Below are 15,205 nucleotides of genomic sequence, written 5' to 3'. Positions count from 1 at the left end.
GCTGCTCCACTATCTAAAGTCCACAAAAGACGTCTGTCGAACTTTGGATCAGGTTGTGGAACGTTGGTTATGGCCAGTGTCACAAGTGGAGTTTGTGGATCACGCCTTGGACCACGACGACCTTGTCTTCCGCCTCTACCTCTGCCTCTGGAATCTGTTCCTCTGGGCTGGTACGTGGCGGGAGCTGGAACTTGTTGGGGACAATCCCGGGTGTCATGTCCCACACGGTTGCAGGTGTAGCACTTTGGCATCCTTGGAGCGTAGCCTCTTCCTCGGAAGGGACGTCTGGCTGGAGCCTTTGATGCTGGAGGCCGTTGCAGATGTGGTGTAGCTAACCTGATAGCTTCGTCTTCCACTAAAAGTTTGCAAACGTGGTTAACTGTGCGTTGAGCAATAGGCACGTAGTTAATCTTTGCAACAGCATCTTTCCATTCATAATTCAATGAGTTAATGATGATGCTAACCATTTGGATATCATCGATTACATGGCCATTTTGTCTCAATTCACTTCTCATTCTTTTCAGTTTGGTCAAATGTCCACCAATTCGTTCACCAGGTTTCAACTTCGAACCATGGAACTCAGACATGAGCAAACATGAGGATTCAATTGAAATGGGCCTGTAGCAATCTTCCAAAATAGCCCATATTTCTTGGGCAGTTGCATCAGGTGGAAAGATACCTTGGATCTCAATTTCCATTGACATGAGTAAAGTCGTGATTGCTCTGTTTTCGAGGTCTCTCATTGCAGGTGTCCAGGGTTGACGGGAAGGATTAAAAACCATGGAATATGTGCCTTCTCTTCGAAGCAATTTCACTGACCCAGGCTTTATAATTCTCTCCTGACTCCTTTAATTTGGACTCACCAGTCAAGGGGGTGACTGTGAATACCTGCTGAGGAACAATTTGTTGCTCTGGTTGCAAATCTGGTTGTTGAACCAGGGGATGCTGGGGTTGCATCATTGGCCTTTGCGTGGCAACATCAAATTGGCTTCCTCGAATTCGCCTTTGGCTTTGCCTTTTTCCATCTAGGGAGGATTCAACGCCGCCAGGGGGTGTTGAAGACTTAACCTTTGAGGGCAAAGTTTGGGCTTCTGTAAAACTCATAGACAGATCTCTAAAAATCTGGTCCAACTGCTTCATCTTTTGCTGTAATAATTTTTCTCCGCCAGCAGATGGCAGTGCAGCTTCACTTTTTGGCTGCCTCACCTTTCTATACGTATGCGGAAGTTCAGTTGACTCAAAGGGACCACGTGACCTCGGTGACGTGTACATGTCTCTTTGTTCTAATTGACCAATGAACTCTGTGGGGTGTGTCTTAGGCTGTTGTTTTGAAGACAAGATGGCGTCCTCAGACATTTTGGGAGTGGGGGAGCTCCTCCTACTTTGCTTTATTTCCTCAAAGCACATTCTCGCCTCCCTAGCATATCTTTCGAAACGTTCTATTTGATCAAGATAGCTTTGCATTTCTTGCTCATCATCTGGGGGGATTTCATAAAATCTGCTTTCTGCGTGGGAGGATTTTTTTTGTGCCGGCAGTTGCCATTCATCAATTGTTTGATAATCTGCGAGGGTCTGGGAATGGAGTGGCTCTGGCAGAGTGGGAAGTTTTGGCTTGGCCCCCAAAAATTCATAATCTCCTGGAGATATTTTAGAAGGAGGAACCACTGACCTCGTTTCGTGGATGTCGCGTCCTGTAGCTCCTTCCCCCATATCTGGCTCGGCACTTTGTTGCTCCTGGAATACGTTTGAAGGTTTTTGCTTCTCTGTGTCCGAGGGAGCCTCCTTGTCAGAGGAAGCTGATTCATCTGTGCTCGCCCCATCTTTCCTTTTCTTTTTTTTTCTTTTTCCCCGACATTGCTAATTAGGCTTAGTCGGTTATCTTTAGATAGCGCGAAGAGAAAATACAACCATAAATTGTAACCATCTCAGCTGGTATCATCAAAACCATCCTCTGCTACCAAGTTTTCAGGGGGAAAAAAACGCCTGATATCTGAGATCAATGGACCGTGGCTGATTCCCTTCCGCATATCTTTTGAGATATTGAGAAAAATAAAAGTCTTTAAAAGTATTCTAATTAATAAACAAACTTTAATAAAAGTAAATGAAACAGAAATAACTAATGGTTACATTTTGATAATGAAAGCTTCGGTTGCCAAGTTCTGTTTGGCAGCCGAACAAAGAAGAAAAGAATTTGGAATGTGTAACGCGTGCGCAATAAATCACTTTCAGATAACATTTTGTTTTATGACCTGCGCAATAAAGCTTTCTTAGTTTAACTCTTGAATGTCAGTTCATTCAGTTCAGGCCTAGCAAACTTTTTAACATCGTGACACTGTGGCAGCCTGCCTGTCCCTTTCAGGAGCTCCACTGAGAAGACATTTCTGAGAAGAGAAACTTTTCCGCTCGGGCTGTGCCCGTGCGATCGGAGCAACCATGCAGTTTGATGACATCACCAGCCTCACCAGCCATAAACCTCACTGCACATCATTGCTCCCTACCTATAGCCATAGGCATTGAAAGCCTGAAAACAGCACCCCCGCGTATTCATGAGCGCTAGCAGCTCCACAAATTGCCTCAGGGAATCGGGCCAACGGGCAGCGATGACTGGAAAGGAGAGACATTTTGCATTCCTGCTCCGCTCAGCTCCTGGGAGGGCTTAGGAGGGAGCGGGGGCAGCAACTACTTGGGAATAAAGTCATCATGGCCACTGTCTCCCATGAGATGCCCGTCGAGTCTGAGGCACCTGTCGCTTGCAGGAGGAGGAGGAGGGGTGGCAAAAAGCAGCGCCATCTGAGTAAGCCTGAGTAACTGGGAAAGAAAGCTGTGCTTGGAACCTACTGAAAACTACCGCTTGAAAAGCACAGCTTTCTTTTCCAGTTACTCAGAGCCTTTGGTTTAAGGGAGTGCTGTTTTACGCCACCCCACCTCCTCTTTCTGCACGGGATTTCTTTTCTTCCAAAATGGCGGGGGGGACACGCCACCTCACCTCTGAGCACCAACACTGCAGCTCTGTCAGAAGGGGGGAGATGGGGCACGCGCGCACACACACACACACACACACACTCACTCACTCACACATACACCATTTCTCTCATATCTGCCACTGACAGCGGTCAAAGAGAAGGAAGCAGCAGAGGGAGGCTTTTTCAGGAGCCCAGACCAAAGTAGCGCTGAAGCCTGATCTAGCATGGGCTTCACCCCCACTCCCAATTCCTTCTCTTTGAGAAGTGCCCCGTTTTGCAAGCTGTTTGTCAAAGAGAAGGAAGCGGCCAAGGAAGGCTTTTTCGGGAGCCCAGACCAAAGCAGCACTGAAGCCCGATCCAGCATGGGCTTCTACCGTTCCTTCGCTTTGACAGCCGTATCGTTTGCAGTGGGGTGGGGAGAAATCCATGGGTTGGAGGGGGAAGAAGGCCAAGCTTCTGCTAGGGACAGCCTTTCCTCCCTTTAATGCATGGATTTCTCCCCCCACCCCACCCCATTGCAAACGATACAGCTGTCAAAGAGAAGGAAACACGTGTGTCGTCCAACCGCCAAGTTCTCCACTCCAGCATAGGAAGTGGGTGGGTGGGGCAAGCATGGTGTGGACAGACGGAGGGGGAGAGAGAGAGAGAGAGAGAGAGAGAGAGAGAGAGAGAGAGAGAGAGAGAGAGAGATCGTGTGGTGACCGGGCGGGGGGAGCGAGCGGGCTTCCAGAACAATGGGTACGGGAAGACATGCTAAATTTCATCATCCGATACGGCTATAAAAGTCCGTATCAGTTGAAACCGACCCCTGAATCTTATTGCTCATACCCTAGAAAGAAACGGAACGGTTTATGACTGGTCTTCATTGCACATTTTCATCTAACTTTCCATTTCATGACTCTATAAAATTTGTATGTATAAAATAAAAAAATAAATACTGTATTATTGCTAATATAATTTGAGTAATCAATTGCAGCTCATCTCATAACCAGGTATAGAAAGGAAAATGGCATGCTCAGAAATCCTTCAGTTCTGAGATAACTGCTTCTGTGTTGGAAATGATGACTGGAAGATTAGGCACCGCTACTGCTGCCATCCCTTCATTATAAGGGGACCCAGCAGAGAACTAAAGGGGACATTTTCAGCCCCTCAGCTAAATACAGAAGGGAAAGCAAAACGAAAACTTTTGGAGTCTGTAGCTCAGCCAAGCTGAAGTGGTTGATAGAAGGCAACAAGATCAATTTCAAATTCACATAACACACATACAGCAAATACATTTTTAAAAAACATAATGCAGTTTTAGCTTAATTAAATAGCTTCCAACCTTGCCTGAGGTAACCTTCTTCGGGACTTGGTCATCTCCCACATAACACAAACAAATCTATCTCTTTTTTACTTTAATTTCCAGATAATTCTTTTTTTTATTTGCATTATTTGTTCAACAATCAAGAAGTTCCACTACACTATGGGCAATCTTTGCCCTTCCCTGATGAAACAGGGAAAATTAGTGTTATTAAGGGAAGATGCTTTGCAAAGGAGAGTCTCAGTTTTTTGCAGGACAGAGAGAAAATGTTTAAAACACAAGCATAAGAAAAGTCCCTTCACAAATCCATTTCTATTTCCAATTTATAAATCACATTCAGAGTATTTTTTTCCCTGATCATAATGTCTTTGATTAAAACAAAATAGGTTTTAATCACAACATAGAATGACATAATGGTTATACATTCAAGCTCTAGTTTCTATATTCACAAAGCAATGAATATAGAATTCCTATAAAAATTCGAGTTGGGATCCACCATTGAAAACAGGACAGAAAGGCAATCAAAGTATCAATATATTTATTGTGTACAAAATAACCATGTTTTCTTTTGCTACTGATGAATGCAGATTGTGTAAAGTCTAACTATGGTCATTCAAAGAAGGTTCTATAACTTTTATTTTAAAGTAGTATATTTCCATATTTCATTTCAAATCTGCCTACAATCCTATTCTACTGATATTAGAAACCAAGTTTTGGGACGTACAGCTTCCAGAATAGACAGAATGCTTTATACCATAATTTGAATTAGAAGAATATTTTGCAACAGACACACACACACACAATATTTTGAAATAAATACATTTAATTAAAACTACAGCAGTATGTTTTCTTCAATTAATAAGTTTCATTATCAATCATAAGAGATGAGTTCTAATGTAGAATCCTCACTGGTTGCCTGGAACATTAGGGACCATTTTTACATGCATCAGAACATAAGCATCAAACATTTCAACATCTTTCAGCTATGGGTAGGAGAAAGAAATCAAGAAAGGCCATATCAGGTTTAAATCAATCTCTACCCAAAAAGAAAACCCTATAAAAACAAGCAAGCATCATAAGGTTCTTAAGCTTATTATCCAAGGGATACTAAATATGAAGGGATATTCACTGGGCGAATTTCTAAATACATTTCATCCTTCCCAGGATTGAAAAATGGAAACATTTTCCCAGAAAAGCTGGTAGGGATGGACTGAATGGGATACATTTGCTCAGCATCAAAAAATGAGAGTGTATGCTCTTCTCCTTTCATGTACAGGTAAACACCTACAACTTTGCATTCTTCATGTTCACTGCAGATTTTACTATTTCCTCCTAAACAGTAATATTGACCTTTGAACCATCTCATAGACACGTATCCATCTTCCAGTGGCTTTTCCAGCTTTTCTTGTACTAATTTGTTTCTTGCCTCCTCAGAAAGTACTCCCAGTTCCCAGTCTGTTTTTTGTCCAACTTCCACCTCCCAATACTTTTCATCTTTATCAAACCCCTCATTTGCCACAGCAATTGGAATGCCTTTAAGATCCCTTGATCCTGAACCAGATGGATTGAATCTGATTTTATTTTTGTTTATGGTGAGCTCTGTATGTGTGCATTTAGGATCCAAAGTGATATTGACTAGAAAATAGGAAAACAATAATATTAATAATATCACTGATAGAAAGAAAGACTAACATAATTCTGTAACACATTATTTACACATAAGAATTTTTGCAGATTAGTAAACTGTTTAAAACTGTACAGTGTGTCAGTATTTTTCATTCTCTCTTCAGAAAATGATTATTAATCATGCATGGTTCCAAATACAAGGTCATTAAAAGAGTTTTATATTCAGTTTAATGACCCATGTAAATGTTTATTTAATTTTTCATATTTGTAAAGCTATCCATCCAGTGGTGGGTTGATAATTTTTTTACTACCGGTTCGGGCACGCTCCGACACATGCTCTCCCATGCGTGACGCTTCTGCACATCCGCTGTGGGTGGAGCCTTCCACCATTACTACTGGTTCGCCCAATGTTCTGCTAACATTGTCAGAGTGTAAAAATTACCATTAAAGAGATATCTGCCTTTATGTACCATTAATCAATTTGACCATTGTGCACATGATAGGCCCATCCACCCTCCTCCCACCTGTAATTACCTTTGTGTTTTTTACCTCAGGAATGTTAATATATGAACAACAATAATGATAATCTGTTATGCTTCACTAATAATCTGTAAATATATATTTTGCTAAATTTTCTTTCTAATATATAAAAACTTAGAAATCCATACATTTACAAAACATTTTATAAATTCAATTAATCAGATTAACTTAGAATGCTGTATTTTTAGGAGTATCTTAGTATTTTAAAATACTAATATGTTATTTTCAGCTGTTAGCATATCTCAAATGTTTGCATATATCATAAATTTACTATGACTTTATCATAATTAATACAGAATTCTTTAAGATGCAATAACATAGTGTAAAAGTTTTATATTATATTTATATTTATTTATATACTGGTTATTTCCTACTCTGTTTCAATTAACTGTCCAATTACAACAACTGTGATTAATATGTAGCCTACTTGCTTCATAGGATCTCCACTACAATTGCATATAATCTACCAAATACATAAAATATTTTAAATAAAAATATTTCATTATTTCTTAATATTAAAAAATCTTTTTTTAACTTATTCAGACATATTTTATTTGAAAATAATTTTAATCTAGGATCACTGTTCCAATTCAATGTAATATTGGAACCTCCATTTCATTAAATCAGCTGGGTGAACTAATCTTAAGTATTAACACCTTGATTCAACAATTAGTTTTATGAATGGAAAGCATATTAAGCTTTTTCAAATAAACATTTTTCTATTTTTCTTTAATAGGTCCTGAGCTAAAATAAATGGTTGGAACTTTTTATATCCTCAAGGTCTCTATGAGATTTATGAAAGTATTGTGTAATTTCTTATTGGAATTAAACCCAAATAAGATGTGATGTATTTAATATTACAGTTTCTATATTGCAAACAGCCTATTATAGGGTAACTACTAATCATTTGAATGATATTCTCTTTCTTTCCCTTATCCTGCTATATGAATTTCCTCATTTCTCATATGCTCTTTCCATCTTAGCTGCTACATGCATTTTTAATAAAGATTCTTTATAATTTTTGATTATATTCAATTACTTCATGGCTTATATTCACAAATAAATATACCTGCTTTGGATGCTGCCCTCCTGAAATCTGCAATAAAAAAATCAATCAAACAAATAAGAATGATGAAATTTGCAAGGACTTCTTTATTATCAAAGAAAACATATTGCTGAAGCCAAGTAGGATCTATATAACTCACCTAATTCTGTTGATTCTTTTACTGAAAAAGAAAAATCCAATATTACATTGATTGTAATAGTATAATTACAATGGTTGTAAAAAGAAAAAAAGTGTAATTACACTTTAAAAGATTCTGACAAAAATACTAAAGATATAGCAACTAATATGAAGAACTTAGAATTAAACATGAGCAAAAAAAGGAAGGGCTAAAGGAAGTTTTGCTGAATTCAGTTAAACAAACTCTTATTTTTCTCAATCAATGATGATCATGTAGCCTTAATTGTACTTTTAGAATCCTCTAGTTTTGGAAGAACAGGGGTAAAGTATGTATGTTAAACCTTTGGAAGGATTAACATGCGATAATGCATTTGAAGAACTCGCCAATTCTCTCTCACTAAACTTTCCATTCAGTGACAAAAAGAGTAGAGATTGTTATATGAAACATCATTATATGATATATTGATATGCATTCTAAAACTTCTGAATAGATCCAACTATAGAGACAGGAATGTTTTTCTATCTGTACCACAGATGTTTAAGACTAGTCCTAAGTGAACAAGTGCCTTCACTTATGTTTTTGGAAAAACAATTTGGAAAAATCATGCCTACAATCAACTTTTGAGACATATCCATTAATATGGGCATATACATATATATCCAAACATATACATATGAAGATACTATCTTATTTACATATGCATATATTTAGGGTTTCATTTCACCATTTTCCTAAGCATTATTGCTGTTTATGTCATACAGAATTTAAATTTATAATGGAACTAAGTTAAGCATGATTTAAGATGAAGTCTGAAAATAGCTGGATATACTGTAATTCCATTCATACTTTCATTCGCCAACAACTGAAAGTTACATTACAATTTGTTCCCTTACCAAGTTTATCTTCTGCTTCTTTCAATTCTATAAACAAACAAATTGAAGAATCAATGAAAAACAGGAAACCCATTTATGTCAATTTTAATTTATTAATTCCACTAAATACCAGAAGGGATGATAGACTCATTAAAATGTTTCAGATGAGGCATTTGATGGAATTTAGATAATTTCATGTTTCTCTATTAGCAATACTGCTACAGTCCTGGCAGCTCTGTGGAATGCAGAGATGGCCCAGAATGGACATAATCTGGTTTTTCTTCAATCTAGCATTGCTCCACTAGCATTTTGATTTGCCGGGTAGCTCATAGCAATGGATATACAGCAATTTCCATCATTCTTTGCAGAAAAAAAACAGATTAGATTTACTTCAGCTTGGACTCCAGCATTAGGACACTTCATAGAGAGGTAACACTGGCAAATGCTGGTTAGGTTCATATGGATTATTTATTGATTTCAAGAATAAAGAAAGGAAACATGGAATAATAAGAGACAACACTTGTTTGTTCAGCTTTGCTCTTCTAGGTTACCATTAACATTTAAAACCCTGAATGGCATAGGCTATAAAACATCAAATCAACAAGAGAGATCTTTCTGAAGATATTTCAACTGCTAGAAGTTGAAATATTGATTACTCAGGGAATATTTTTTTCTTTGCTGGTTCCAAGGATATAAAATATGCTCCCTAAAGAGATGTCCTCCCATTTAATACAATAATAAAAACAAGCAAATTTCACTCAACTTTTAATATTAAATAATTTAATAATTTAATTTAGGTTTATTATTTATATTTATATTCTTACTATTCTTACTTCCTATTCTATTGCTTTGAAATTGGAATAAAGAAGAAAGGGATTTATATATTAAATAAGAAATACTAAGCAACTATGAAATTACCTTTTTCACATTTGTTTTTTTCACTTTCTGGGAGAAAATAGAGTAGAGTTAGCCACCTGCTGGTATAGCATTACTCGTTAAATAAATAATTATCAGATAGTGTTCTAATTTCATATGATTCAAATCTCCATGTAAAATTCAATTCCATCCTAGGGAGGAGCAATGTTAAAATGTTACTTCAAACTTTGAACAAAATAGTTCCAATGTAATCTAAAATGTAATATTTTGACTGTTACCCATTATGGAACAACGGAAAATTAAATCAAACCTGTTTCTCAGTCATTTTTTGTTTTTATTCTAAATCCATAAGTATAGTTGGGGTAATATCCCTGTTACCCACCACACAATCTACATTTCTTATAATAAACTAGCTTTCTATAACAAACCAGCTTTCAATTACATAATTAAACAAGATCTTGAAAAAAAATTATCCACTCTGATTGTTAGAAAGCATGTATCACTCATTGAGAACTTTCTTCAATTTTCATTAACTTTAAGGACCTTAATGTTAGCAACCGAGTAAATTAATATTGCAATTATTCTACTAACTATTAGCTTGCTAACACAATATTATCCCTGAAACAAAATGCCCCCTCTATCTATATCCATTTATCCATTGCTGAAAATAAAATTTCAAAATAGGAAAATTGGGTTTTTGGCTCTCCATGATGAATGTTTTGCATATCCTATTCTAGCTCAGTTTCTGACAAAAGAAAGTGGATGATATTGCTATGAGACTCTACAATACATTATCCAATAAACTGGATTACTCAACCTTCAGAATAAAAGAATGTTCTTACCTCGTAAATTTTTTAGGTTTAATATTTCTACAAGAAATAAGATACATGCTATACGTTAATAACAAGAGAAAATGCACATGAAGTTACAAAACATACACTAAATACTAGTTGATATGAGGTGGATATTCAAAACAGATGATACATGTATTTCATCATATTAGGGAAGGAGTATTCCTCCCCATACTACAACTTTAGCCTCATTAAGATATTTGCATGCATAAGAGTCCTGTAAAAGGCATGACAAACTTTATGTGTATCTCAACATTATGGTAGAGAGTAAAGGAAATGGCCTTCAACAGTGGTTCTCAACCTGTGGGTTGGGTCCCCTTTGGGGGTTGAACGACCCTTTCACAGGGGTCACCTAAGACCATCGGAAAACATATATTTTCGATGGTCTTAGGAACTGAGACACCAATTTTATGGTTGGGGGTCACCACAACATGAGGAACTGCATTAAAGGGCCGCGGCATTGGGAAGATTGAGAACCACTGGCCTTGAAGGATAAGAAAAAGCACTGCAAGCAAGGCAATAGCTGCATAAAAGGGATTTGGACCAAAGCCAAGAAAGTAACGTAAGTAAACATCTCAGATAAGCCTGTTCCTAATTCACATAAAGATAAAGGGAAGGAGAGAGCAGGCACATTCATACTTCCACAGTTATGTTACTACAGCTCTACAGTAGAGACAGTACTAATCTAGTTTACTGTTGAAGGGCTAGTAATTATTGAACAAATTATGCAAATTACACAATTTAAACTGTTTGTGCAGTGATATCTTGACATGTGTAACATCCCTCCCTCCTATATAAACACCCATGTTTTTACAAGTGTAATGTATCTGTATTGCGATCATAACAATAATAAATGGGACTAAGGGGAGGAAGGAAAAGAAAAATATATAGTTACCATCGTCTAGAGCTTTCTTTTCATTTACTGCATATGAAGGATAGGAACAACAATTAAGACATGATTATTTATATTCTTTAAATCACTTTAACTGCAGAATAAGAGAGTTGGAAAGGACCTTGGAGTGCTCAAGCAAACCCTACATTATTTCAGACAAGTGGCTGTCCAATCTCCTTTTTAAAACCTCCATTATTAGAGCACCCACAACTTCTAAAGGCAAATCATTCTACTGATTAATTGTTCTGACTGTCAGGAAATTTCTCTTTGCTTCTAGGTTGGTTGTCTCCTTGATTAGTTTCCATCCATTGCTTCTTGTCCCAGAATTTTAGAATCTCCATCATGGATCATCTGACACTGTAAACAAATTTTCCTAGAGCCATTACCACCACCTTTTATCATTATTTCCTACCATACCATTGTCATCCCATTTATCATTCTTCGAAAGATGATATTACAACTCACCTGCCTGAGCAATCTTCAGTTTGTCTCCTAAAATAAAAAGCAGGTCTTTTAATATAAATGTATGCTGCATAGAACAAAGCATTCTAAGCATCACGAGATAATGAATCCCCATGTCAGGTAAGTATTTTGACAAATGCAAAGTATTTTTGGTATATGTATAAAATGCTTAGAGGTGGTCTCCAAATTCTAGTATAGTTTTGAAAATTCTTCTTTTCTTTTTCTATTTTTTAAAAAAGGTAGTTTTCCCTGACCAATCATGTCTGATTCTCAGGGGCAGTGTTCATCTTCATTTCTTAGCTAAGGGACTCAGCATTGTCTGAAGATGCTTACATGATGATGTGGCCAGCATGACTATATGCAAAGCTACAGAATGCTTTTATCTATCCACCAAAGTGGTACCTATTTATCTACTTGCATTTGCATGCAAGGTTGGCAGCAGCTGGGGCAAGAATGTGAGCTCACTCAGTCATGCAGTGCTTGGGTTTGGAACTGCCAACTTCTGGTCAACAAGCCCAGCATATTAACTGCTAGGCATCATACCCATCTTTTTTTAAACTGACGATAAACAACCATATCCTATATACAGCTAAATAGTTAGGTTAAAACTTTCATTTCAAAATAAGGCATTAGATTTGGTTCATTTTTTGGCCAGGCAGATGTCCATGTGTCTGCATACTTGTCATATTCTATTCTATTCTTGTCATAATCTAGTATTATTTATCATAATACTTACTTTTTAATTTATACATAGTGCCAATTATGATAAGAATGCTAAGTATTACAATCAGAAAAAAGGCAACCATGTATCCAGAGGTGGCAGGGAAAAAGATATCTGTAGGTAGAAAGAAATTGTCATTAAATTTGATTTTTTTATTGTCTTGATTTTTTCAGTTGTTTCATAACTGGAAAGCAAAAGAAATAAAAGTTAGAGACAATTAAGAGATTTGATGTTTTCATTCTGGAGATTGCTCAACCTCAGGAACTAAGAATTTTGACCATCTACACTTTCACTTCATACAAATAATTATACATACTTTCCCCTTTCTGATCTCAGCATTTTCTCATTATTTTATGCCTACCTTTTATTAATTGGTAAATGGCAGATATCTGTAATATCACAAAACTGAACTAAATTAGGGTTGACAAAAAGCAAAATGAAAGCAGGACTATAGCAAATGATGGAGAATTTTGAAAGCGTGCTATTGGCTCCACACAATGATTATTATCTATCCCTATAGAACTTTCCATTTGATTGTATCTAAACCTGGGTTTATAAAATTATATAATACAAGCATTAAATTGTATGTATGATAGATGTAAAAGAGAGTGTCTGTTCCATGGAACAGAACAAATATCATGATTAATGGGTTGGATTAGGAACATAGCCAAATTTCATAGTATGGCACTTTCAGTGGTAGCAGACTCATTGATGCTGAAATAGTATCTAGAAGGAAGCAAAGAACACATACTGAATTTATGTACTGAATAAATAAATGAATAAATGAGATTTATATTAGCTATTATGTGTTTACATACTGTATAGATCCATGGTGGTGCAGTGGTTAGAATGCAGTATTGCAGACTAACTCTGCCCCCTGCCAGAGTTCAATTCTGACTGGCTCAAAGTTGACTCAGCCTACCATCCTTCCAAGGTCGATAAAATAAGAGCTCAAATTGTTGGGAGCAATTTGCTGATATTTTTAAATCACTCAGAGATGTCAATGACTATGGAGCAACATATAAGTCTAAGTTCTATTGCAACATAAATATATACATACTGATTATTGTGTTTTCTAGTCAGTTTTTGACTCCTGCAATTGCTTGAACCCTGCAATTTTCTTGGCACAGTTTTTCAGCAGTACCATTTCCTCCTTCCAAGGGATAAGAGAGAGTGACTAGCCCATTAGTTTTGTGCCTAAGATGGGACTAAAAGTCACTGTCTCTCATTTCTAGCCTGATATCTTAACCATTACACCAAACTTGCTCTCATCTAGTGTAAGCATGATTAAAACTAGAATCAACCCATCATTTATGTATAACTCTAAAATGATGAGTATTTATTCGAGCTAAATGTAACTGTCAAATAAATTCAACATCTGAATTAATATTTTTAAGGTTGTAGCTAATATTAAGGAACTGTGAACAATAAAATCCCAAGCACTTTCACATTAGCTATGAAGAAAAACCATGAGTCAATATGTAAGATGGGAAAATTACATGGATCCTCTTATTAGTATTTCCTATTTTACAAAGTGATATTGTATTTTCCAATTAAGCTTCACCAGGTAGGAAAATCATATCCATATGGATCTGGTTCTAAGTATAAATACTGTAAAACTATATTCAATATACAGATGTAGGACAATACATCTACTGCTACCCCCTCCCCAAGCAGCTCACATAGCAAATAGGAAATAATGCAAAAATGTTCATAAGATAACATCTCACTTTTATATAACACTGTTTCTTATTCACCTTCAATAATAAGTGATGTTGATCCCAATACTAGATTTGAAGATTTCTTGACAATCCTGCAGGAGATAGCATTGCCAGCACCTGGCTCTAGAAGAATATCCAGATTGGTGCTGTTATGAACAACTGGAGCAGAAGCAAGTTCCTGCCCTTTGCTGTCCATCCATGAAATCTGAAAAAGCTCAGGTGACTCTTCTACTTGAGTTTTACAGGTGAGTTTGATTCCACTGCCCTCATATTGCTGAAGCATAATCAGTGGGCTTCTGAAACCTAAAGACAGAAGTTGATTTAATGTGAAATCTATTGATCCATCCTTCCATCCATCCATCATCTATCTTTCTATCTTTCTAACTATCCTTCATCTATCTATCTCATCTCTTATATTGATTAGATGTTCATAAATTCTGTTGATGTGCATCATTTGAATTATACACAGCTATGTTTGTATTTCATGAGTCATAATTCATAATTTACTTATTAGGTAATGGAAGCATACATTTAGTGAAGACAAAAGTAGCAATTCCCTTGAGGAATCCAGGAGATTCTTGGCAGAGATCCAGTCTTTTTTTAAGCTACATTAGCTACGTAAGAAGAACCTAATTTGTATATTAAATTAGTACAATAGATAGAAGAGGGCCAGTAGGTAGAAATTGTACAGCCCCGTGTAAACTGCTGCTGCATCCATAAAGACATCAGGACTTGGACCTTTGAGTCAAAGAGATTATAAATCTAAACAGTAATTAAAATTACAGTGTAGGGTAAAAGTGCAGGGTTTCTTTACAAAGCATTGAAACAGAAGAGTTATATTAATCTGTACTAGAAAACAAATCAGGAGGAATCTGTCAGCAATTTTTCCAATTATTACATTGGAAAGAAATTTTTTTTAAATATAAAGTTTTGTCAACACCACTTTACCATCAGATGTGAATCTGCAGTTTATAAATATTTGTGCAACTGAATTCTTTCTGATATTGTTACAAGAATTAACATTGATAGGTCTTCTAAAAGAGCTCTCTATTTTGATTTCTAAGATACTGAATTTTTCAGCAAGTTAGATTTTTGTAACGAGATTAATTTGGGGATGGGGACAATATGAAAGGGATAAAAAGTGGCTACAGGGTCTGAAAAGACTGAAAATTACTAATGCTTAATGCTTAATCC

At 36.5% G+C, this 15,205-nt stretch overlaps 1 protein-coding gene across 1 annotated transcript; it reads right to left on the bottom strand.

The window, feature by feature from the left end:
- Nucleotides 1–5,109: 5,109 nt before the first annotated feature.
- On the bottom strand, nt 5,110–14,294 carry LOC309401370 (butyrophilin subfamily 3 member A3-like; the record flags this gene model as incomplete). Its single annotated transcript, XM_081970440.1, has 10 exons — nt 5,110–5,901; nt 7,502–7,528; nt 7,638–7,658; nt 8,510–8,536; nt 9,407–9,433; nt 10,207–10,233; nt 11,111–11,137; nt 11,573–11,599; nt 12,306–12,404; nt 14,048–14,294. 10 exons carry the CDS (start codon nt 14,292–14,294, stop codon nt 5,360–5,362), a joined length of 1,071 nt encoding a protein of 356 aa, XP_081826566.1. The 3' UTR covers nt 5,110–5,359.
- Nucleotides 14,295–15,205: the final 911 nt, after the last annotated feature.

Source organism: Natrix helvetica (genome assembly GCF_964273705.1).
Source record: "Natrix helvetica genome assembly, chromosome: Z".
In the NCBI taxonomy this organism is placed as follows: Eukaryota; Metazoa; Chordata; class Lepidosauria; order Squamata; family Natricidae; genus Natrix; species Natrix helvetica.
Note: the sequence above shows the minus strand (reverse complement) of the source record. Positions and strands in the feature narration are given on the sequence as shown.